The sequence below is a fragment of the Rhinatrema bivittatum genome, chromosome 3 (genome assembly GCF_901001135.1).
Source record: "Rhinatrema bivittatum chromosome 3, aRhiBiv1.1, whole genome shotgun sequence".
Classification (NCBI taxonomy): domain Eukaryota; kingdom Metazoa; phylum Chordata; class Amphibia; order Gymnophiona; family Rhinatrematidae; genus Rhinatrema; species Rhinatrema bivittatum.
In genome coordinates this window covers 365234208-365259589 of record NC_042617.1, presented here as the reverse complement: position 1 = coordinate 365259589, position 25382 = coordinate 365234208, and the positions used below count along the sequence as shown (strand labels likewise).

Below are 25382 nucleotides of genomic sequence, written 5' to 3'. Positions count from 1 at the left end.
CTTGGAAGTCGTATTAGTTGACCAATTTCTCAGCCATAACTGACGTCTGGCCACTATTACCTAAGCCACCCCTCTGGCCGAGGTACAGACCAAATTGCAGCCTGCATCTGCCAAAAAGGCGGCTGCTGACTCCATCATTGCCCTGGAATTCACACCAAAATAATCAACCTCCTGAGAGAGACGTAAACAGGAGCGAGCCACCAGAGACCAACAAGAAGCTAGCTGCAAAATCATTGCCACTGCTTCAAATGCACGCTCAAGGATGGCCCCAATCCTCCTAAAGTGTGCATCCTTCAAGGCCGCTCCTCCCTCTATAGAGATAGTCGTCCGCTTGGTGACTGCACACAAGCACATCCACTTTCAGAAAATGCAACTGCTCTCTCACCTTTAGATCCAGGGGCTACAGTCCCTCCAAGACTTGTCCCCCTTTGAAATTAGCTTCCAGGGATCCCCACTCAAGATCAATCAATTCTTGAATGGCCTCCATAACAGGGGAAAAAAAAAAAAAAAGGCTTTAGGTAAAGAAATCAAAGGATCTTTCTTTGGCTCAGACATGGATTCAGCCCCAGGGACTCCCAGCATCTTTAATGTCTGGGTAATCAGAGCCAGTAACTCATCTTTATGAAAGAACCGTAACAATCCAATATGGTTCCAATCCCAGAGGAATTTCCCCACCCTCCAGGGAGTAGGGATCGGCTTCATCATTGTCTCTCACATATACACACACAGCAGCTCTCTGACCAGTTTCTCTCAATCACATACATGCTCTCAATCACACACATTGGCTGGCTGCTTCTCTCTTTCTCTCACTCACTTCCTCTCCACCCCCCCCCCCCACCCGAGTACAATGGTAGCTGCAGCAGCCTCCTCCTCCAGCCTCCGCAGGCCAAGAAAAGAATCCCATCGGCCGCGGGAGGCTCATGCTGCTGTCTCCTTTCCCAATTACCGGCTGCTTCGATTGCTCGGGGGCAGATGCTGCTGCCGCCACTGTTACTTTTCCATGCGGCACGGCTCTTTCTCCTTCCCATGCACCGCGTATCACTTCTTGTTCCGGGTCGGGGGGGGCGCGGGAAGAAGAAAATGCCAGCCGCATGTGCCACAGCTTCTTCTAGCACCGCTGCCGTTCCCACTGGGCTTGAACGTACTGGTAGCCCGGTGGCAACGGCAGCAGGGAAGGAAGAGCAGCGGAAGAGACCGGGAGCACGCAACACACCTGCCGATGCTTGGCGACACACCGGTTGAGAAGCGCTGGTCTAGATAGAGGTAGATGTGAACACCTTGAGTCCTGAGGAAGGCTGCTACTATTACGAGGCACTTGGTGAAGACTCGTGGTGCAGATGCCAAGCCAAATGGTAGCACTCGGTACTGATAGCGCTTGGGGCTTACCAGAAATCTCAGGAACCTGCGATAAGATGGAGTTATCGCAATGTGTGTGTATGCGTCTTGGAGATCAAGAGAGCAGAGTCAGTCTCCTTTTTGCAGAAAAGGAGGGAACCCAAGGTCACCATCTTGAACTTTTCTTGGTGGAGGTACTTGTTGAGGGCGCGTAGGTCCAGAATTGGACGAATGCCGCCTGATTTTTTGGGGATTAGAAAGTACCGGGAATAGAATCCTAGGCCTTGTTGGGAGTAGAGCACTGGCTCTATTGCTCTGGACTGGAGGAGGAGGGAGACCTCCTGCTCCAGGAGAAGTGAGTGGTCGGATATTCTCCACGTTGGTAGAGGTGGGGAGTCCGGTGGGATGGAGAGAAAGTTCAGGTGATAACCTTGCGAGATTATGGCAAGGACCCACTGGTCTGAGGTGATCGTGTGCCACTTGTTGAATTGGCACAATCGACCTCCCACTGGTATCTGAGGCAGTGGAAACTGGTTGCTGCTTCCTATGCAGGAGTCAAAAGCTGGAAGCAGGGCCCGGCTGAGGAGCTGCCTGCGGCTTTTGTTTCTGCGATTGACAAGACTGGGCCTTTTGGAAAGGTCTCGTGGAACGAGTTCTAGACTGTGGTGGACAGGACTTCTCGGAAGAATGACTTTTTAGTATCCTTCCTGAAAGGCTGTTTGGAGGAATACTCAGAGGGGATCAGAGAGAGCTGGCAAAGGGTCTCATGATGGTCCTTGAGTTCCGCCACCGTCCGCTGAATCTGTTTGCCAAACAGATTGTCACCTATGCAGGGCAGATCAGGTAATCTGTCTTGTACTTCAGGGCGCAAGTCCGAAGACTTAAGCCAGGCCCATCTTCTTGCTGAAATAGCAGTTGCAAATACCCTGGAAGCGATGTCGAAGATATCATAAGAGGATCTTATTTCATGCTTCCCTGCCTCAAAACCCTTGTGTACCAGGGTTTGAAGCTGTTTCTGGAATTGCTGAGGCAGGGACTCTGAAAAGTCCTGTATCTGCTTGAATAAGACCCTGTTGTACTGGGTCATATACAGCTAGTAGGAGGCGATCCGAGAGATAAGCATTGATCCCTGGAAGACACGCCAGCCAATGGCATCCAGGAATTTCTGTTCCTTACCTGGGGGAAAGGAAGAGTGGGGTTTTGATCTTTTTGCCCTCTTTTGGGCAGATTCTACAACCATGGATTGGTGATCCAGCTGAGGTTTCTGGAATCCTGGGGCTGACTGGACCAAATAGGTGTTATCAGCTTTTCTGTTGACTGGAGCAACAGAACCAGGGTGTTCCCAGTTCTTTTTGAGGAGATCCAAAAGAACCTGGTGAATAGGGATGGAGGTTATTTCCTTGGGAGCATCCAGGAATTGTAACAGCTCCATCATTTGGTGCCTATCATCTTGCTCAGTCTGTAATTGGAAGGGAACCAATTCAGACATTTCCTTCACAAAATTTATGAAGGACAAGTCCTCTGGAGGAGAACGCTTCCTACTTTCAGTAGGAGAAGGTGGCGATGGTAAATCATCTGTGTCTTGAGATGAATCGTCAGTCAAGGTGTCATAGGGATCAGCACCTGTCCCTGTAGGAACCTGAGGAGGACGGGACGTGGTATTCCTGAAGGTCCTGGTCTAGGATCTGAAGGCATCGAGGAAAATACTGGAGGCACCTATGAAGGTATTGAGGGCACCTATGCAGGCATCGATGGATGGATCGGTGACGCCGATGGGCGCATTGGCATCGATGGTTGAGACATTGGAAGAACTCCCGATGGAGGAATGCGGAACGGCGGGGAGGGCACCGGAGCCATCAGTGACCCAGGATCCATCGGTGGAAAAGCGGCTATGAGCGCTTCCATCTTCGAGAGCAGCAGTGCCAATGCTGCCGGAATGGGATTGATGTTCGGTTCCGCGACTGGCACCGATTTCAGCGCCGGGGGACCGTGAAGTCTGTGCATCACCTTATCGATAGCCTCCTGAACCATCCGGTTCAGTTCTTCACGGAGACCTGGAGCAAGCAGCCCCGGCTCAGGGGCTGCTAAACAGTCTCTAACCGAATCATAACCCCCTATTAATCCCACCTTTTGCCCCTTTAAAGCTTACATACCTAGACTGAACAAAGCATAAGATGCCTTGCCCTTCCTTTACATACCTCCTCATTGCCCCATCCATCTCATCTCTGCCCACCTTAATGAAACCTCTCCCCTCCCCATCTTTCCCCCGCCCCCCCCCCTTTTTGCCAACACCTTTCTTTTATTTAATACACACTGTTTACATGTTAAACTCGATTAATCTTTTATTCTTCTATATCATAGTATATTATCTCTTATTTAATTCAAATATTTATTGTGTAAATACGTTATATTACAATTTTCATTACCTCCCTTCTGTTATACTATTATTTTCCAAATAATTGTCCTATGTTCCCAAAGGTGTTCAATTGTTACTGTTATACGTTGCATGCAAAGGCTGTGCCTATTTCCAATGGCCTTCCATCTGTTATCTGTAAACCGGTACGATGTGCAAACGGCTATCGGTATATAAAAATGTTAAAATAAATAAAATAAGAAGGCGGCAGAGGCATAGCCGGAGGGACCACCGTTAAAGGCGGAGTCGCGGCTCCCGATACCCATCCGGGTGAGGGTTGCCTCGGTGACCCGGTCGCAGAAAGGGTCTGTGCCTTTTCTGGACAGGGTTTCTTCGATGGCGGCTCGGACGATGGCGAGGTCAGTGATTTTCCTTCATTGATGGTCCGAGACTTCCGGGGTCGATGCCTATGTTTTTCTCTATTTATTTATTTATTTAAGTCTTTTCTATACCGTCGTTTAGTAGTTTCCGTCACAACGGTTTACAATAGGCACAAACAAATAATGATGCTGAAACGTTACTTTACACAAGTGCCATATCGGTCCGGTACATAGTTTTTAAAAATAAGATAAATGTAGTGTGATAAGATACTGTACGGTGTTTTTTTTTTTGGAATTAAAAGCAATGCTAACTTTATCAGTGTCACTTTATCTTATAGTGATGGATGATCAGACAAAGTAATATAAAAAAATAAATGAAATACAGCTACACGCGTATCGCTTTTGTTCATATCTCGCACTTCACCGGCTTCACTATTCACCTACTCTCTTTGATAGGCTTGCTTAAATAACCAGGTTTTTAGGTTTTTTCGAAAGGATTTGTTGTTGCTTTGTAACCTTAATTCTAAAGGCATGGTGTTCCATCGTGTGGGTCCTGTCAGCGATAGAGCTCTTTCTCTTACTTGTGTGAGTCTTGCTGGGTTTTTTTTTTTTAATTTTTAATTTTGCAGTTATCCAAAATATATCAAGAAAAACATTCTTGAGTAGATAGCAGTTTTAAACAATAAACATTATTACAACTAGACACAATATCGTCTTTTCCCTAAACATTCTGCTTTAAAGTCCTCGTAACAGAGGGAAATCCTTTACTCAACCTCAGGAATAAACATTATACAATACAGAAATTGCGGAAATCCTATACAGGAGAATTCCTTATTACGGATCCAACTGAGGGATAATAGTACTTAGCCTTCCATTACAGGAGAGGAAGTTGTTATCTCTAACGAATACTTTTTTAGGAAATTCTCCAGCTGCTCTGGTTGAAAAAATATATCCGAAACATTTTTATATTTTACACAACATTTACACGGATATTTAAGAATGTACATAGCTCCCATTTTTTGTACTTGTGGTCTCAGTCTCAAAAATAATTTTCTCCGGAACAGAGTACTTCTCGCCAGATCGGGGAATATACCAACATTCAAACCAAGAAAAGTCTCAGTCCTATGTTGAAAATATGATCTCAAAATCCAATCTCTATCCGATTCAAGTAAAAACGTCACTATAAGAGTAGCTGGCTTTACTTGTTCACTCTGAGTTGTTTCCAATAGATTTGTTACATCTAGAACTGGTGTTTCCATTTTGTTTGATGTCATATGAGTTAAAATTTGAAATTCTTTTTCTCCTTCCTTCTCAACTTTTTTAAATGTTGGTTGCTGTTTTTATTGATGGAATTGTAAGAAGTGCTTTGTTAGCTGATCTTAGATTTCTGTTTGGTACGTGAACGCGGAGGGCTGTGTTGAGCCACTCTGCTTTTTCATTGTGTATTAATTTATGTATGGTGCAAAGTGTTTTGTATTGAACTCTTTGTACAATTGGGAGCCAGTGTAACTCGGCTAGGGTTTCTGTGGTCTTTTTTACTTTTTCCTGTCAAAATGCTTGCAGCAGTATTTTGTAGAATTTGTAATGGTCTAAGTGGTGTGTATGGCAGACCTAGTAGTAAGGTATTGCAGGTGCTTGCAAAAATCTATGCTTGTAGCACTGAACGAAAGTTTATAGTCGTTAGCAGTGGTTTGAGTCTTCCTAGAACCATGAGTTTGGAGTATCCCTCTCTCACTTTTAATGATATATGTTGTTCTAGGCTTAGTTCAGAATCGATTATAACTCCTAGGTTCCGTACTTTCTCTGCTAGTTCTATTTTTTGGTTGTTTTTGATTGTGAATGTCTTTTGGATGATCTCATTCTTTTTGCGTTCTAAGTGTAGGAATTCTGTTTTTTCAATATTGATTACTAGCTCCATTTGGTTTAGTAGTTGTTTTATGATATCGAGGTACATATTGGCTAAGTTTAGTGTTTTTTCAATAGTTTCATCTATGGGTAGTATTAGCTGAATGTCGTCAGCGTATATATAGTGTGTTATGCCTAGACCGGCTAGTAGGTAGCTCTACGATCCCCTTTGTCCTGAGGGGGAGTAGAGGTAGTCGAAGGCTGAGAAGTAGTCGACGCCGGACGGTCACCGGCCGGTGGCCGATACTGGCGCGAAGTGGACTGTGCCGATTCAGATGCAATGGACAGTGTTGGAGTTTGAGAACGGAAGAGAAGTTCCATTTTCTCCATTCTAGCCTTGCGACCTTTTGGTGTCATTAAGGCACATTTGGTGCAAGTCAGGACATCATGCTCGCACCCGAGACACATTACACAGACTTTATGCGGGTCTGTTATGGACATGGTGCGAGTACAGTCCGGGCACCGACGGAACCCCGACGCCATGGCCTTTGAAAAATTTAGCCGCGGTACAGTCGACAGCCAGTAGGCCGCGAGGGCCAAACGACGGGAATCGACTGAAAACGGGTAAAATCTTACCAGAGTACCGCGGAGTCAAAAATTCAAAGGAGGGACCCCTGTGGGGTATGAAAGTTTTTAGTAAATCCGTGAGGAAAATTCCTGTCAGGAATCTCCTTGGAGCTCCTTAACCCATGTGGCTACTGCTGCGCGGAAAAAAGACGACTGAAGGGGGACCCCTGCTGGCTGCAGGTTTAGTGCCATGCTGGGCATGTCCAGTAGGTGCCAGTCAAAGTTCTAGAAACTTTGACAAAAGTGTTCCGTGACTGGGCTCCATCCTGTGATGTCACCCATATGTGAGGACTACCATCCTGCCCAGGGAACATCTACTGCTGCACATATTTTCTTGAAGCATGTGTTTCTTTGAATGGATTTCAGTGTATAAGTTCCTGAAAAGTCATTTGATTGATCAATGGACAGAAAGGAGATACCTTGCTCTAGTTTACCTTATTCATACTCACCTGATAAAAAAAAGTACTGTAGGAAAGGAGGAGAACAGTGATGATAATGCCCAACATCTATTACGCAATCACTGTTGAAAATCTGCACATAACACAAGACCCTGCCCAATAAATAGATGCAGACCTCTGCTCATCAATCTATATGCTATATATACACACCTTTGACTGCTAAAGGTTTGACAACTGATTTAATTCACCTTTTTTTTTTTTTTTTTTAAACACATCTTGAGCCTTCCCCCACCTTCAAGCCAATCATGGTAATCTCTTACTGAACAGGCAGACTATATCTCCCTTCAAACTTTATCCAGTTCTACATGTCTCCAGTAGCACGACAACCAGATATCCCTCCATTAAGGCCCTAGGTGTCACTTGAGAAGCACCTGTAACATTTCCATCCTGAAGAGAAGGGGAAGTTGGAAATCACTACAATATCCTATAAGAACATCTTCCTTCCATTTGACCACAAATGGTCAGCTAATCCAAAATTAACTAGCACCATGCTACTGAACTTAACTAATCTAACCATGCAGCATATTGCATGCAAGATATTAGAAACAGCTGTATAATTCTGGATGAAAGGGACATAATTTAACAATTCTAATGCACAAAAGAAAAATAAATTCCCTAAAACTTTAAGAAAATGATCAGAATAGGTGAGAATAATTGAGAACTTGGGTTTCTAAAATTCATTGTTAAAAAACAAACAAAATATAGACACTGCTGAACGAGCAGGAAGAAATTAAACCCTATTCTTACTTTCAGTAGTCTTTCTGTATTCACCTATATTACTGTTCTACTCACTCCCAATGGTTTTCCTCCTTTCCATGTCCCTTCTTTCAAGCTGATAGACAGAATCACTCTACCCTGCCTCTGCATAGTTAACTAGGCATTTCAGGAATCTGCTTCTTGGAAATACCTGCAGATTGTAATCCGCTTTGAAGTGCCTGAAAAGCGGAATATAAATCAAATAAATCAGGGATTCTTTCCTGCTTCCACTAGTTTTATTCATAACAAAGCTATTTTATGGACTTGCCAAAATTAGGAAAATTTCATCAAAAAATGTTAAACATAATACTGCAGATTCTACAAGTTTTCTAGTAGCCCTGACGATGACAGTTCATAAATGAACTGCACTATTGTTAAAATTATGAAGATCAAGATCAGAAAGATGGAAGATAGCAAGAAGTTAAAACCTGGTTAAACAGACGGGTAGAATTAGGCAATGACTACCTGGAAGCCTTTTTATGATATATACCTTTATTTTTGACTCATCTGGGCCTTTGCTGGAATCTGCCACTTTGGTCCCCTGTTTCTCTCTTTGCCTGTATGTCTTCATAACTCCACATAAAAAGGCACTTTTGTTCTGCAAAAGAGGTAATTTCAGACATTTCAAATTACTTCAGTGCGGAGTTCAGGTTGTAGTAAAAGACTTACCGTACTACTAAACTGTCCATTCTGTGAATTATTTATTTAACAGTTTTTTTATACCGACATTAAAATGCACATCATATCGGTTTACATTATAACAATGAAAGCAATGGAAATGGAAAGTTACAATGAACAGGGGAAGGGGTAACAGGACAAACAATATAGGGAGAATAAGTAAAGGCAGAGGTGAGATTAAAAGTGTGGTATAAAAGAAAGGTAAATTAATGGAACAAAACTATTTACAAAATGCAGCGAAAGGCATAACATTACATATTTACAGTATTCAGCAAAAAATTCATTGGATTAAGGAAGGTTACATCCGTAGAGCGCGGGTGATCAGGCATGGGCGGGGGACGATGAGAAAATTAGTCTGGGAAGGCTTGGTGAAAAAGCCAAGTTTTTAGCATTTTTCGGAATTTTAAGGGGCATGGCTCAAGGTGGAGAAGGAGGGGTAGGGTATTCTTCTAATAAGAATTAATAGTTGCAGATACATTCTAATCACTATTTAAACTGCAAAGTTTGCACTATGTTAGAGCACCTTTTTAGACATTTCCATTACTGATCAACAGATTTGGAATGATTTTTTATAGTAAGGTTACAGGACTGTTTTCACATGTATAATGGAAGCCTGCAACCTCAGGAAGTGTTGAAGCCCTAGTTCCAACAACTATGTTACTGTTCCATATAAACAAAGTTGTAACTATTTATAATAAGAAAACTAAAAGCCAGGCTTACATCACAAAAAAGTTAAAGAATGATCATGCCTTTCTGTGACCTTCTTGGCTTATGATTTTCAGAGGTGTTTTAGTCAAGACTCGAAGTTTGACCAGGGTTCTGAGCTGCCAGCAGCAGCAACAATTACTTACTGCTGATGGTAGCTGTGATAGCTCAATTTCAGCATGGAAACTACTGTGCTACTAATACCAATGAGGGTCTGAGCTTTCTCAAAAAATCATTGCTGAAAACTAAGTCCTACTCACTCATCACTTAGCAAAAATAAGCAAGCAGTGAGAAAATACAATCAAGGAAGTCTCAATGTTAATATTTACAGGAAAACTGATAAAAGACATTTTAAAAATGATTAATTTCGGTTTGGTTGCAATTTCTCTACACGTGAGCACACTTTAAAAAAAACCTGTCAATTATTCAGGTCAAATAAAGTTATATAATGGTAATACATTTTTATTAGATTAGGAATACATTTCTTGACTAGCTGTTGGGAGTTAACATTCCCATCCTCATTTTATTTTGAACTGAGGGAGGAAAGCTAGTCCAATAAAAAATATATTAGATATAGATATACACATACAGGGAGAGGCATTTATTTAAAAGGATTTACTGACTGTGCCCTCCAAATTTTGGGGTGTTTACAGCAAAGCAAGCATAATAAAATACTGAATAAAACATGCATTAAAGTGAACATGGCAACCACACTACTTTATAAGAAACATACATTAATCTTCTGCCCTTCAAGTAAAACTGCCAATTCTACACACCCATTTCTTAATAAATATCTTTTACAGAGCTATTTCAAATATAGCAAGCAATGATATCCCAGATTTTTTGTTTCAAATTTTTCATCATGTTTCATTTGACATAGTCAAGACTGTAAACTTACTGGCTTAAAGCATAAATATGGAAAATGTTTCCAAGAAAACCATAAATGCACTAAACAGAAAATGACATGGCTTCAAAATAGAAAAAAACTGGTTACAGAATATTTCTAGATATCATGGAAGTTTAGTATATGAGTTTCTTATAAGCACTGCTGCTTTAAAAATGATCCATAGTTTGCCCACTGCAGCATTAGGTAAGATATACAACATGCACTGAAAAACTGTGTATAAGGACAGCGATTCTCAACTGGTGTATTGCGGCTCCTGGTGTCCACTGCCCCGGTTGTGCTTCCCCGTTTCCTGTCCCCGCGGGCCAATGGCAAGCCTCCTCCATTCTTCCTGCCAGTGGGAGTAGGAAGAAGGGAGGAAGCTTCTGATTGGCCGGTGAGGCAGGAAGAAGGGACATAGCATAGGCCGGAGTTGGAAGGAGTGGCAGTGTTGAAGCAAGGCCGCCATGGGAGCTCATCCCTGTGGCGGTGAAGAGGAAACCTGACCCCAATAAAGCAAGGCCGCCACAGGTGTTTATCCCCGTGGCGGCAAAGAAGAAACCCGACCCCAACGAATCAAAGCCGCCACAGGATCCCATTCCTGTGGTGGTGAAGAGCAAGCCTGACCCTGGCCAAGCAAGGCTGCGCGGAACTGGAGCCCATCCCTCCAGCGAAGGAAGAAGAGGTTTGGTGGTGAGGCCCGGTGCATGTGAGAATGAGAGCCTGGGTTTGGGTGTGAATGGGTGCCTGGGTGAGGGTTTGTGTGAGTGGGTGTGTGCTGGTGTGGGTGAATGGGTACGAGAGCATGTGTGTGTGATTTTGAGCTTGTATATAAGAGAGCATGTGTGTGATTAAGAGAGAGACTGATCAGGGAGGTGATGTGTTTCTGGGTGAGAGAGAGACTGGTCAGGAAGATGTCTGATATGTGCGTGAATGACTGGTTGTGGGCCCTAAGAAGAAATTGTGAGGACAGAGCTTCAGCAGCCGCTGCTGCTTCTGGTGTGTGCTTTTGGCCTGCAAGAGAAAGGAGTAGGATAGTTGCTGGAGATGGTAAGTAAAGGCGTCTTTTTAAGTTTATTTTTCTTGATTACATAATACCCAATAATTAAAATGGCAGTTAATCTGTTTTGAAATATTTAATTGGTATTTGGACAATTTTTAAATAATTTGCATGAGTTTTTAATTAATGTATTTATTTTTAGATTTTTATATTCTGCTTTTCACACTTTTTTCAGCATTTCAAGGCAGATTACATTCAGGTACGGGGCGACCCATGTGCCTGATCCATTCAAGGCAAAAAAAAAAAAAACCCTGTCACCCGAAGATGGCAGGGTCACGCGGGGGCTTCCAAGAGCCCCGGCGGTCAATGGCCTCAGGGATGACCAGTGCGCTCAATAGCAAACCTAGTGCATGGTCAGTGGTGCTCGATGTAGTCATGAGGGAAAGAGAGGCATCGGTGGCCCTGCACTTTGATAGTGTCAATGGTATCAGGGCAACACCGCATCACGATGGCAGAGGCCACACACTGCGATGACCTAACGTGCAGCTGCAATCTCAAGGCTACGCACTTCGACAGCATCGAGGGCCTGCCACCACTTCAACCTCAACAGCCTCAAGGGTGGCCACACACACCTTGATGGGATCAAGGCTGTCAACGGCATCGCAGGCATCAAGGGCCCTGTGGACAGAGAGCACCGCGGGAGTCGAGTGCTCAGCAGCATTGATGGTACCAAGGTCACCGCAGCATCGATGGCACCAAGGCCACGTGGGCAACACAGTCTTGATCAATGACATCGGTTTGGGCTGCTACTCAGACACCTCAGTGCCCAAACCAATGCAGAGAGACTCCACGTCCACCGATGCAGATAGCACAGAAGGTCTTTACTGTATCATGGGCGGTCATGCACTTCGCTGGCATCGCAGGCATCCCTGCACCTCGACGATGACAAGGGTGACCATGGTGCACAATGGTGGGCCTGGTCCCTGACACGGTCCGGACATCCATGTGTCAAACGAATGGTGCGCTGGTCATAGCTGTGCATGGGCAACCGTTCTGGGCATGGCAGCAAGGTGCTAGCCCAGGCTCCTGCTTACCCCCTCTCCAAAGGCAAGCAGGAGGGGAGACCATGTCTCCCAGGGCTCCCGCCCATGGAGACTAGTTCTTTGGGATGTGGAGAGGATGAGCTATCCTCCCCACAGGAACGGCATGATCCTCAATCCCTGCACTTTCCGAATCTATCGATGCCAAACTATCGGTGAAATGACATGGAACTCCAGCCTGGGTACAACTTAGCCAAGTCTCCAGCCTCAACGGCATACTCAGATCACTGCACAAGTCTGTTCTGTCAGCACTGGGGAAAGGGAGAAAAAGGAGACAGAGCAAAGAGAGGACACATGCAAAACTGCAGAAGCAGTTTTCCTTTTTTTTTTTTTTTTTAAATAGTAACAGACTCTGCTAGGCTACACAGGAGAAAACCCACCATGCGGTCGGCACACATCTGGAAAGAAAAGCAAAGGAAAATGAAAATGAAAAAAAAAAAAAACTACCTTTAGAAAAGAAACAGCTGCAGCTCTAGAGAAAAATCACTTACAAAAACTGTGAGAATAGAGCGAAGCTGAATACTGTGAGAACATGGCTTCTGTGACCACACAGCTCCGCGGAAATAAAGAGACTGAAGGACTCTGCCTATGGGGCAGGGTGATTACTTCACCTGCACATGCTCAGTAGGGCAAGTTCGAGAGTTCTGTAATCTTTGAGATCAGATGGAGCCTGGCACGGAACTTTGATAATGTCACCCATGTGTGAGGACTACCATCTTGTTGTCCTAGGAGAAAGAGCAAGTTTGCTTACCGTAAACGGTGTTTTCTGTAGATAGCAAATGAATTAGTCATGCTGTCTGGACGTCCTCCAGGCAGCAAGGTGGCGGAGCTCTTTTAGAACATAGAGTCTTTTAGTGTAGTGTACCTGCTTGGATCCTCCCCCGCTTTCCCTATCCTCCTCAGTCCGTATCCAAGCACTGAAAGTATTAACCAACTGTCCGGGGAGGCGAGGGAGCATAGCTAATTCATCTGCTATCTACGGAAAACACCATTTAGGGTAAGCAAACTTTCTCTTTTCCCGTAGATAAGTAGCATGAATTAGCCATGCTGTCTGGGAGTCCCCAGTTGATGTATTGAGCGCAAGTTCCTGATCATGTCCCAATGATGAGCTGAGGTAGTGCGCTCAAGACAGTAAAGAAAATAAGCGGACAGTTCATCTCTGTTGACTTCGAGGATTCTTTTTCCCCATGTCTGCTTCAGCCACAGTGTGTTTGGCCAAACACTAGTGAGCCGTGAAAGTGTGCAGTGAGGACCAGGTGGTAGGTCTGCAAATGTCTGGAATGGGCCCCTCATGCAGATGAGCTATAGAAGCAGCCATAGCATGGACCTGGTGCATCTTAGGGGAGGAAGGCAAGGTCTCTGAACGTTTCTGATAGCAGAATTGCATGCAATTTGAGATCGAGGATGAAAGAGTCCTTTTGGAAACCGGAAGTCCTGGAACGTTGGGGTTAAATGATACAAAGAGCTGGGAGACTCTGTGTTCAGCGTGTGTGCGGCGTTTGTAGTAAGTGAGAGCCCGCTTGCAATCCAACATGTGTAATTTGCACTCTACCTCATTTCTATGTGGTTTTGGGTAAAAGGTTGGAAGGGTGATGGATTGGTTGATGTGGAAGACATACCACTTTAGGAAGGAAGGCGGGATGTATATGCAGCGTAACTTTGTCGTGATAGAATTCAAGATATGGCGAGTAGTGCACTAGGGCTTGCAGCTCGCTGACACGTCTTGCGGAGGTGAATGCAACTAGAAACAGCACCTTCCAGGATAGGAACTTGAAGTGGCAAGTATCCAGTGGTTCAAAAGGTGGTAGCATTAGTTGCTCCAGCACCACATTCAAATCCCATGGGACTGAAGGCTTCCAGATCGGAGGCCGGAGACGTAGAATCCCTTTCATGAATTTGGAGATGAGCGGGTGACAAGAGATTAGGGTCTCTTCATGGAGAGTGATAAGCTGCTATGGCACCAAGGTGAACTCTGACTGAGGCCGGTCCTTTCCAGTATAGTATATGAAGGTAATCTAGTAATCGCTCAGGTGGACAGGTAAGCGGGTCGGTCCCGCTTTCAGAGCACCAGGAGGCATAACGTGTCCATTTACTCTGATAATTCGTGCTTGTGGAGGGTTTCCTAGAGGAAATTAAGATATCCTGAAGCTGGGGTGAAATGTTCAGGTGGTAGAGTATCAGCCTATCAATCTCCACACAGTGAGATTGAGAGATGAGTAGAATGGATGGAGCAGGAAGCCCCCTTCTTGGGTTAGGAGGTGTGAACTGTTGCCCAGGGAGATCAGTTGGTCCACCGATAGTCGAACAAGATACCCATACCACGGCTGTCTGGGCCACGCTGGAGTGATGAGAATGAGGTCTGCATTGTTTGTGATGCATTTCTGGACTGTGCGAGAGATCAGAGGTATAGGGGGAAGGCATACAGAAGACCCACCTTCCAGTCGATGAGGAATTCATCCTGCGCTAGTATCTGGGAGCTGGGGTACACCAAGCAGGTCTGCACCTTGCAACTCAGATCTGTAGCAAAGAGATCAATGCGTGGCAGGCCCCAGCTCTGAAAGGATCTGTCTGCCATATCCTAATGAGTTCCCACTCGTGAGAGTGAAAGATTCTGCTCAATATGTCCGCCCTGGCGTTGTTGATGCGAGGCAGGTACGTTGCCTGCAGGGTAATGGATTTGCTCTGCGCCCATTCCAGGATCCTCACCACCTCTCTGCAGAGGTTCCAGGAACCAGAACTTCCTTCCTTGTTGATGTAGAACATGGCTACCCGGTTGTCTGTGTGGACCATGACTGTCTTCCCTCGGAGTGCTGGTTCGAAGGCTCGAAGAGCATTGCGAATGCCTCATAGCTCTAGTAGGTTGATCTGCTGAGATTGTGCCCAGTCTGACCACAGGCCTTGAGTTTGAAGGTGGACTAGGTGAGCACCCCAACCCTTAGTGGAAGCATCTGTGGTAGGATGGTGTGATGAGTTGGAGTCTGCAGGGGGGGGCTCCTTCCATGAGAGCTGTTGATGTAAGCCACCACTCCAAATCCCTCTTCATGCTGAGCATGACAGGAGTTGAGAGTTGGTTGGAAAACTGGTTCCACTGGGAATTCAGACCCCATTGCAGACACTAAATGTGGAGGAGAGTGTGGGGAACGACATAGATAGCTGATGCCATGTGGCCGGGTATTGTGAGGATTTGACGAGCAGAAGCAGTGATGGCTGGCGAGCAATGTCAGGGCAAGAGCTCGGGGTTCCAGGAGGAAGGCTCTGTCCCGAATGGTGTCAAAATGGGCTCCAATGAACTGTAAGATTTGAGTGGGATGCAAATTTGACTTTTTGTAGTTTACTAGTAGCCCTAGGTTGTCTAGGCAGTGTATGGTTGTGAGGAAATTGGTCTGCAGGAGGGACGGGTTGGTGGCCAGAAGCAGCCAATCGTCCAGGTAGGGGAATATTTGAATCCCCCGTCGCAGGAGGTGAGCCACTGCTATTGCTAGGTATTTGGTAAAAACTCTGGGGACTGAGGAGAGGCCAAATGGGAGCACCTTGTACTGAAAATGGCGGCCAGTGGCCATAAAGCATAGGAAGCGCCAGGAAGGAGGGTGCATCGGTATGTGCAAATAGGCATCTTTGAGTTCCAGTGAACACATCCAATAGTTGGATCGAAGGAAGGGCAGGATGGACTTTAGTGACATCATTTTGAATTTTTCCCTCATTAAGTATCTGTTGAGATACATAATCCTCCCAACTTCTTGGATATGAGGAAGTATTGGGAATAGAAGCCCTGGTGGAACTGCACCATAGACAGTTGGCTAAAAGACAGGAAACAGAGAGTAGGATTAAATGGACAATTTTCTCAGTGGAAGGGAGTGGACAGTGGAGTGCCTCAGGGATCTGTATTGGGACCCTTACTTTTCAATATATTTATAAATGATCTGGAAAGAAATACGACGAGTGAGATAATCAAATTTGCAGATGACACAAAATTGTTCAGAGTAGTTAAAGCACAAGCAGATTGTGATAAATTGCAGGAAGACCTTGTGAGGCTGGAAAATTGGGCATCCAAATGGCAGATGAAATTTAATGTGGATAAGTGCAAGGTAATGCATATAGGGAAAAATAACCCATGCTATAATTACACAATGTTAGGTTCCATATTAGGTGCTACAACCCAAGAAAGAGATCTAGGTGTCATAGTGGATAACACATTGAAATCGTCGGTTCAGTGTGCTGCGGCAGTCAAAAAAGCAAACAGAATGTTGGGAATTATTAGAAAGGGAATGGTGAATAAAACGGAAAATGTCATAATGCCTCTGTATCGCTCCATGGTGAGACCGCACCTTGAATACTGTGTACAATTCTGGTCGCCGCATCTCAAAAAAGATATAATTGCGATGGAGAAGGTACAGAGAAGGGCTACCAAAATGATAAGGGGAATGGAACAACTCCCCTATGAGGAAAGACTAAAGAGGTTAGGACTTTTCAGCTTGGAGAAGAGACGACTGAGGGGGGATATGATAGAGGTGTTTAAAATCATGAGAGGTCTAGAACGGTAGATGTGAATCGGTTATTTACTCTTTCGGATAGTAGAAAGACTAGGGGGCACTCCATGAAGTTAGCATGGAGCACATTTAAAACTAATCGGAGAAAGTTCTTTTTTACTCAACGCACAATTAAACTCTGGAATTTGTTACCAGGGGATGTGGTCAGTGCAGTTAGTATAGCTGTGTTTAAAAAAGGATTGGATAAGTTCTTGGAAGAGAAGTCCATTACCTGCTATTAAGTTCACTTAGAGAATAGCCACTGCCATTAGCAACAGTAACATGGAATAGACTTAGTTTTTGGGTACTTGCCAGGTTCTTATGACCTGGATTGGCCACTGTTGGAAACAGGATGCTGGGCTTGATGGACCCTTGGTCTGACCCAGTATGGCATTTTCTTATGTTCTTATGTCCAGTTGCAGATGACCGCAATGCGCTGACAGGTGTTTCTGGCGCACCAGGTGTGGAGTGGAGGGGGTGGAGTGAAAATTGAGGGAGTAGCCCTCCTGTATGATACATAGAACCCAGAGGTCAAATGTGATGTCCTTCCATGCCTGAAGAAATTGGGTGAGCCTGCCTCCCACCGGGAGAGGTACCGATGGGTGCATTCGCCCTAAAAACCCTGGGAGGGTTTAGGGGAGTTGGAATCCTGAGGTGGACGAGGTTGCCGGGAAGCGCACTGGCATTGCCGAGCCCCCTGTTGCTGGGAAGACTGAGGACGAGTCGGAGTATATTGCGGAGGCCAGAAGGCCGGGTATGGCCTGTACAGTCGTCACTGGTAATATGGTTTTCTATATGATGTGAAGTAATGCCTCAAGGAAGCCGCATCTGCAGGAGAAGTCAGGGACATTACTGCTATCTTCTGCTCTTTGAGGCTACCGTTTCTCTAAATATGTCCCCAAAAAGGTTATCTGGGAGACAGGGAAGGTCGGCGAGCTTCTCATGAACATCCTCGCGGATGGCACTGGCTCATAACCACGTGAGACGTCGGACCTCGATGGCATTGACCGTGGACTTAGCCGAAGTCTCGAAACCCTCATATACTGTTCGCAAGAGATGCCTAAAGCCCTCCTCCAAATTGTGAAACTGCTCCGGGGTTGATGGTCCAGGGACGCCTCCTGAAGCAAGGGCTTCAACGATTGCAGACACTCATATAAATATTGTGTAATGTAAAATTGGTGTTGCTGGATTTTTGCATTGAGCATCCCAGATAGAAAGGCCTTCTTTCCGAAGTCATCTAAATACTTCGAATCTTTCCCAGGAGGAGTGTTCAAGTGAAGGCGAGATTTTTTTAGCCCTCTGCATGGCAGACTCCACGACTACACAGAGGCGTGAGGAAGCTGTACTGCAGAGTGGTACAGGGACTGCCTCATATGAAATGTGAGGTCTGACTTTCGAGGGGTTGATGGTCCCATAAAGGGAGTTTCCCAGGCCCTGGTCATGAATGCATCTAGGACTTCATGGGAGGGCAAGGCCGTGGGCTCCTCAAGTGACTCAAAAATCTTGAGGATGCCCATGACATCTGCTCTTGGGTCAGGGACTTTCTTCATCTCGACGTTGCCCCACCTTCTCCAGAAACTTCGAATAAGGCAAGTCTTCCAGAGGAGAGACCAGCTGAGATTGTTCCTCCGTCGGATCAGAGGGGTAAGCCTGTGGAGGATCCCGGTGATATGGACGGCTGGGGGGAAAGATCCCTCGGAGGAGGAGTCTGTAGAGGTTGGCCAGGAGAAGGCACTGAGCTGAGGCTGTCTTGCAGTGATGGGGGGAGGGGGCTTCCAGCGGTGTTTCTGCCGGATGTCTCCCTTGCTGCTCCACAGTAGTGAGGATAAGGGAAATCTGGAACATCGCCTGCGAGGCTAAGGTGACTTGAGGGGTTGGCAGAGGCTGTCCATGTAGCTCGATGGATGGCGGTCCCGGATCCCTGGGAGGAGCTCTAGGGGGTATTGCAGCCAGCAGTAGGTCTGTGTTTGGACCTCTGGGTGAAGGAGGAATCGTGTCGTGAGGGGTCCCTTGTGCCTCTTTTGTAAAGGCTCTTGAAGGCCTGATCTCCTTGAAGTCGAGGAAGCATGTGAGACAGCTGAAGAGGGTGCCATGCCCAAATTCACGACCAGGAGAGGGGAAGGTTCTCTGGGTCTTGTGTGTCCTGAAGTGTGCTTCCTGGGGGTCTTTGCCAGTGAGTGTGTCTATAGTGCCAGCGCAGACTTGCTTCAGTGCGTGGATGTTCTGTGCTTATGCTTCGATCCTGAAGCATGCGGCCAGCTTACTGCGTCGGAGATGCAGAGCCCCGATGCAACTCGGCGCAGATGTCATCTTCGGTGCTTTCGACACGTGTCCTGCGTCGGCGCCATCGTTCCTCGCTTCGGCGCTGGCCCGACTTAAGCGGCCCTGGGACGCTCAATTCCTTGGAGGCCCAGGAGGGGGGGGGGGGGGGGGGGGGAAGACACAGTCTCGACTCTTCCAAAGGGGCCTACTAGCCCGATGCTGCTTCTCTCAGTTTGATATTTTGGCAACCCTGCCGCTGAGCGTGGGGGAACATGCATCCGCAGTCCCCTAGAGGCCGCCTGGTCGTGGTCGGGTCCAAGGCATTGGTAACATTTGGTGTTGGCGTCAGTGACAGACATGATTTTGCCACACTGGCAAAATTTGAAGCCTGGTGGCCGCAGCATGTCGAATAAAGTGGGAAGAAGCGGATGAGGTGAAGATGAAAACACCTTTCCCACAAATTTTCTGTTTTTAACTTTTTTTTTACTTCAGAGAAGTGTTCTGCTGATGAGGAGAAGAGCTCCGCGCACAGTCAGGTGCACGGAAAAAAAACGGACTAAGGAGGATAGGGAAAGCAGGGGAGGATCCAAGCAGGCACACTGCACTAAAAGACTCTGTGTCTAACAGAGCTCTGCCACCTAGCCGCCCGGAGGACTTCCAGACAGCATGGCTAATTCATGCTGCTTATCTACAGGAAAAAGTTCTCTATCCATTTACTTTGCTGGTTTCCTTTCAGAAAATACTATCTTGGGAGGACTGGCATGGTCTCTTTATACATGATTAATTGATTATGTTATGTATTACTGTTTGATTCGGCATATAAAAATTGAATAAATAAATAGAGGTAGAATATAAATTGTATAAAACAATACCCTTTAATGATCAATTGGTTACTAAGTAGCTAAAATAAATGCACACCCAAAAAAAAAGTAAAACCCAACAACTTTCAACTTGAGCACTGCAGCCTTTTAATTTTCCTTACTCTGGAAAAAAATATTTCTAAACCCTCCACCTAGCAGTTAGACAATTGTCCTCCCCTACCCCCATGAATGTATTTTACACTAGATTTCAGCCACAATACAAAGGGAAGGAGAACTAGTTTGTTAACCCTGGGATAGCTTGAGTATGAGGAGGTAAAATAATGTACAATAATACAACTCACATTTCACTGTGGACAATGTCAATTAAGCATTACTAATCAATTATTTTAAGCTTCAAAGATCACTAAATTTATTTCTGTGTATTGTAAAATAGAAAGGGCAACAAAACAGCTATAAGTGATGCCTTTTTTTATTGGACAATTCTAATACATTTCTGTCTAGCTTTTGAGAGCTAGTCTAATAAAAAGGTCATCAACTACAACCTTTTTGCTGACCTTTGCTTCTATACATTCAAGGGAACTAATATGGTAACCACACTACAATACAGCAAGGTTCTAGTAGCAACAATGCTCTCAAGAGAACTGAATTCTTTCCACATTCAGATTTTTTTTTATTGGACAGATAAAAGAATTAGCCAAAGATGATTATGTACATTAGATTCAAGACCATAAAGCTACGTTCAGATGTGTGATTTGTGTTCAGATATATATTAAGTAATTTTAGATCCAGGAAAAAAATTGGAGAAATTACTTACCTGATAATTTTGTTTTCCTTAGTGTAGACAGATGGACTCAGGACCAACGGGTATAGTGTACTCCTGATAGCAGCTGGAGACAGATCAGATTTCAATCTGACGTCAGCCCACGATTCCTCCTTCACCCAGAGGTCCGAACACAGACATACTGCTGGCTGCAATACCCCCTAGGGCTCCTCCCAGGGATCCGGGAGGAAGTGCAGCTCTTCAGTATTCTCCTCGAAAAGCATTGTGGATATATGTATGACTGAATAATTTAAATAACTTGATTAACTTTATAACTTGGCTAACTTAATAAATTTGAACCGGTTGAAATGGTTATAGCTGGAGACCGCCAGTGCCCTTAACCGAGAAAGGTCGACACCCAGTAGGATGGGTGTCCTAACTGAGGGAAAGCATGGCTTACCTGTTAATCCCCCGAGAATTCCATGAATAACGGCAGCCGTGGGTGGGATGCTGGAGTCCATCTGTCTACACTAAGGAAAATGAAATTATCAGGTAAGTAATTTCTCCATTTCCTAGCGTGTAGCAGATGGACTCAGGACCAATGGGATGTATAAAAGCTACTCCCGAACTGGGTGGGAGGCTGCCCGTGACCCACTTAGTACTGGCCCTTGCAAATGCTGTGTCCTCCCGAGCCTGAACATCCAGGCGGTAAAACCTGGAGGTGTGGATGGAGGACCATGTCGCCGCCCTACAGATCGCAGCAGGTGACAGCATCTTGGTTTCCGCCCAGGACACTGCCTGGGCTCTAGTAGAATGGGCCTTGACTTGTAAAGGCGGTGGCTTGCCTGCTTCTACGTAGGCTGCCTTGATGACTTCTTTGATTCAGCGGGCTATGGTTGCTCGCAAGGCTGCTTCCCCTTACTTCATCCCGCTGTGAAGGACGAATAGATGTTCCGTCTTTTGTACGGATTCAGACCTTTCCAGGTATCGGATTAGGAGTCTGCCGAAGTTGAGATGGCATAGACTTCGAGCCCCTTCCAAATTCTTGAACCCGGGATAGCAAGCTCTTTTAAGCTGTGTGTGACCAGGTCTGGAAGCTCGTCTTTGGTGAAGAAGTGTCTCATGGTTCAGTGGGGCTCTGTCCCCAGAGGGAGTTCCCCTTCCTCCAGGGGTTCTGAATCCCCATCAGAGTTGTCCGTGTCCCCGAAGGTGGGATCGCTTCCCTGGGCATAGATGGTCCTGGCATGTTGAGGTCCTCTGGTGGAGCTTGTGGCCGTATTACTGGAGGCCCCGGTTGCATGTGGACGAAGGTATGCAGACCTTTGAATTCCACCCAGGAGATAGATGCTGGGTCCAGACTAAGGGGCGCCGTGTCCCTGGGGAGCTCCACTGTGCAATGCTAGGTCTGGCGTAATGTTCGAGAGGCCGGAACTAGTTACCGGCTGGGGAGGACCATGAGTTGGATCCCCTAGGGCCTCTTCGCACTGTATACACAGGGCCGTGGCCGCCTCATGCTGTGCAGCTCTAATGTGGCATGCTGGGCAAAGGCTCTGAGCGTTGAGTTTATTTTCCGTTGGTGCCATGGCTTGTACTCGTAAAATACAGTTGTGTGCTCCGGTGCAATGTTGTGCGCGTAGGTTTGGTGCACGCTTGGTGATGTGCACGCTGTTGGGCACACAGTTCGAAGTTATGCGCCCGGCACAGTAAGTGAGTAGCTATGCGCGTCGCTTGTGCGCACGGTACTTGGGCACGCGACGTTGTGCGCACAAGGTTATTTGGGCGCACAGATCGGAATGGCGGCGAACAGAGCAAAATAGTAATGGCGACCACCTCGTAAGGTATCCACGTGGGAGGACCCACGGATCTGACTGGGGTCTAGCCCTGCTAGGGCAGATCAACCCGGTGGCACTGGTCCCGGCTGGCGACCTGTGCAGCTCCTCGAGCTTCGGAGACAAGAGGCTTTTAAATAGATTTCTACCTTACCTTGTCTCGGCGCTTCCCGGTCTCGTTCCGGGCAGTCTCTGGCTGCAGGGGGAAGAGGGAAAATACCTTCACCTCCGCGCTTGAGTTTGCACCCGCTGCCTCTCAGCCTTACCAGATGTCGGGGCCTTAGTCCCCGCCGATGGTCGGCCGCCGGACCGAGGCTTACCTCAGAGAGATTGCGGAAATCACCTCGGGAATTCTCAACCGGGGGAGGGACCCGGTTGGGTGTCACCACAGGAGAGCGGGGCTTGTCTGGAGAGGTAAGATTTCTTCTTAATTTGGTTTTCTTTGGTAAAATTACTCTAACGCTGTGCGAGAGTGCATAGAGTTCCTAACTGCTATGGAGACGGAAAATACTGAAAAGCTGCACTTCCTGCAGGGGTATATGTACTAGGGCTGACGTCAGATTGAAATCTGATCCGTCTCCATCTGCTATCAGGAGTACACTATACCCTATGATCCTGAGTCCATCTGCTACACGCTAGGAAAGTACTCATTTCTACAGCCCCTTTTAAAGTTTTATTCCTTTTGGTCCAAAAATAGATGCCAAAAACCTTTTAAACAGTTACCTCAAGGAAATCAACAAATTTACAGAATATACACCCTGTATACCAGAATGTTCAGATTCAGATGTACTAGCTTATAATTAAAAAGTGAAAAGAATTATAAATAGAATATTTGTAAAAACTCAACTTCAATTTTTTATAAACTGGTATCTATTATTTTTAAAAATTACCCGCACACCTCAGATAGTGTTCATCTATTACCTGTACATGCGAGAGATCACTATCCTTAAATTGTTGAAGCACTGCTAATGCACCATCTTCATTAAATTCCTTTAAAGCTTCAATTGCTCTTTCGTCCAAATCACTATGCGCAACTAATCCTGTGAAGAAAATACAATCCTATCAGTGTATTTTTTTTTTTTTATTATTAATGCATGTCACTTTAGTTACAAAATGTACTATCACAATATATTCTACTCAACACCAAATTCAAATGGCTAATGACATTATTACTAACTTTTAAACTGAGCACCACCTAACATCATTCCAGTGCTAGTGAAAACCCAGGCAGGACTCAAGCCTGTGGCAGAAATTCGAGTCCCAGCAGCATTGGGAAGAGGTGTGATAACTGCTTCTCCCAGCTGTTCTGGGGAAAGTGTGGCAGAAAGGGGGAGCCACAAAAGCACTCCAGGAGACCCATCATCTGGCAACACAGGTTGTGTCACCCAATGTAGCCCTCAGGTCAAAAGGTTTGCCAACCTCTGATATAAATCCTCATATTAGCACTACAGACACTTACAGGCAAAGTCTATGCTAGTTGAAAAATTCCCATCAACTCGGACTGCTGCTTTAAATCTGGTAAAAATGTAGTGCCTGAAAACAAAACAAAAAAAACCCTCACAACCGAATTAAGATTCCAACAGGGAAATACTGCATCGATGAGAGACTATAAAAGACTTATGTTGGTGTAGATGCAGGAGCAAAAGAAACTCTTCATATTTGGTAGCCGCACCGGTCACTGTTTCTTACTGGAAAACAGTGATGTCATGAACATAAGAACAAAGGCTCCCTCAAGTATTTGTGGCTGTTAGACATATCTTGGTTAAGTACTGAAGACTTCTGCTTAGATCACCAATAATGAGCTGGCTGTACAATAATAGTAATCTGGATTTTAAGCCTGCCTTACTAAATAATGTCCAAGGCAGTTTACAGCATTATTCATAATTCAGGCACAATACCACCTTCCCCAAAGAGCTTATAATCAACATGGATACCTAAGGCAATAGGAGATAATGTGACTTGCCCAAAGTTAAAAATCATTGGAAGAAGTACAATTTTACTGGTTCTACTAACTACTATGCCAGTCTTCTTCTTAAACAGTTTGATATACTTTAATCCTAGACAATTCACCCAATTTAGCTGTCTCTCCATATTATAGTAATGTAAAACCTTCCTTGCATTATGTGGATAATAGAAACCTGCTATATGAACTGGAGGATCAACCAGATTCCCCAGCTCATACAGTAGGATACTCCCCCATGCCCCCGAGGAAGTGGAGAAGCAGTCTAGTGGTTACAGCATCAGGCTGTGAATCAAGGAAGCCAGGGTCCAAGTCCCACTGATACTTCTTGTAACCTTGGGCAAGTCACTTCGCCATCCATTGCTCAGATACAAAAACTCAGAACCTGATTTACTAAGGCTCTTCCATTTTGAGTCCATGGGAAAAATGCTTAGTAAATGACCCCCCTTAGATTTGGGCCGATACAGTAAAACGCACGGGAGCACTGACAAGCACCCTAGCACCTCCTTTTTGACAGAAGCGGCGGCTGTCAGCGGGTTTGACAGCCGATACTCAATTTTACCAGCGTCTGTTCTCGAACCTGCTGACAGCCACGGGTTCGGAAAACGGACGCTAGCAAAATTGAGCATCAGTCTTCCAACCCGTGGGCAGATTATTAATTTTTTTTTTAATTTTTGGGGCCTCAGAGGGTGTACAGACAAGCAGTATGAGGGGGAAAAAAATAAATAAATATATATATATATATAAATAATATAAACAGGAGGCTCCCCTGGGATTGGGAAGGAGGTAGGTGACATTAAGCAAATGTGTACACCACCATAGAATAATCCACTCAAGCATACAATCAGAGGTTTTTTTCTTTGCTTTACTACAGTGGACAGCTGATATATTTATATAAAAGTGTAACAAGTATTTATTCCCTGCAATGAATGTAGACAGTGTAGTGCAGGGGTAGGCAACTCCAGTTCTGGTTTTCAGGATATCAACAATGAATATGCACTAGATATTTTCACAAACAGAGGAAATGCATGCCAGTAAGAACAAAAGAATTGCCTGCTGGGTCAGACCAAGGTCCATCTAGCTCAATGTCTAGTCTCAGACAGT

At 45.4% G+C, this 25382-nt stretch overlaps 1 protein-coding gene across 11 annotated transcripts in view; it reads right to left on the bottom strand.

The window, feature by feature from the left end:
- The window catches only part of SYNCRIP (synaptotagmin binding cytoplasmic RNA interacting protein), a 192312-nt gene that overhangs the window by 151128 nt on the left and 15802 nt on the right, over positions 1 to 25382 (bottom strand). For 10 of the 11 annotated variants that reach the window (XM_029595475.1, XM_029595474.1, XM_029595477.1 and 7 more), the window contains exons 3-4: positions 23240 to 23358; positions 8245 to 8352 (exon numbers count right to left, since the gene is read on the bottom strand). In XM_029595475.1, coding sequence (XP_029451335.1) covers positions 8245 to 8352; positions 23240 to 23358 — 227 coding nt within the window. Of the gene's footprint in view, positions 1 to 8244; positions 8353 to 23239; positions 23359 to 23777; positions 23835 to 25382 lie in introns of those variants that run through there. The other variant, XM_029595482.1, reaches the window with a different exon arrangement.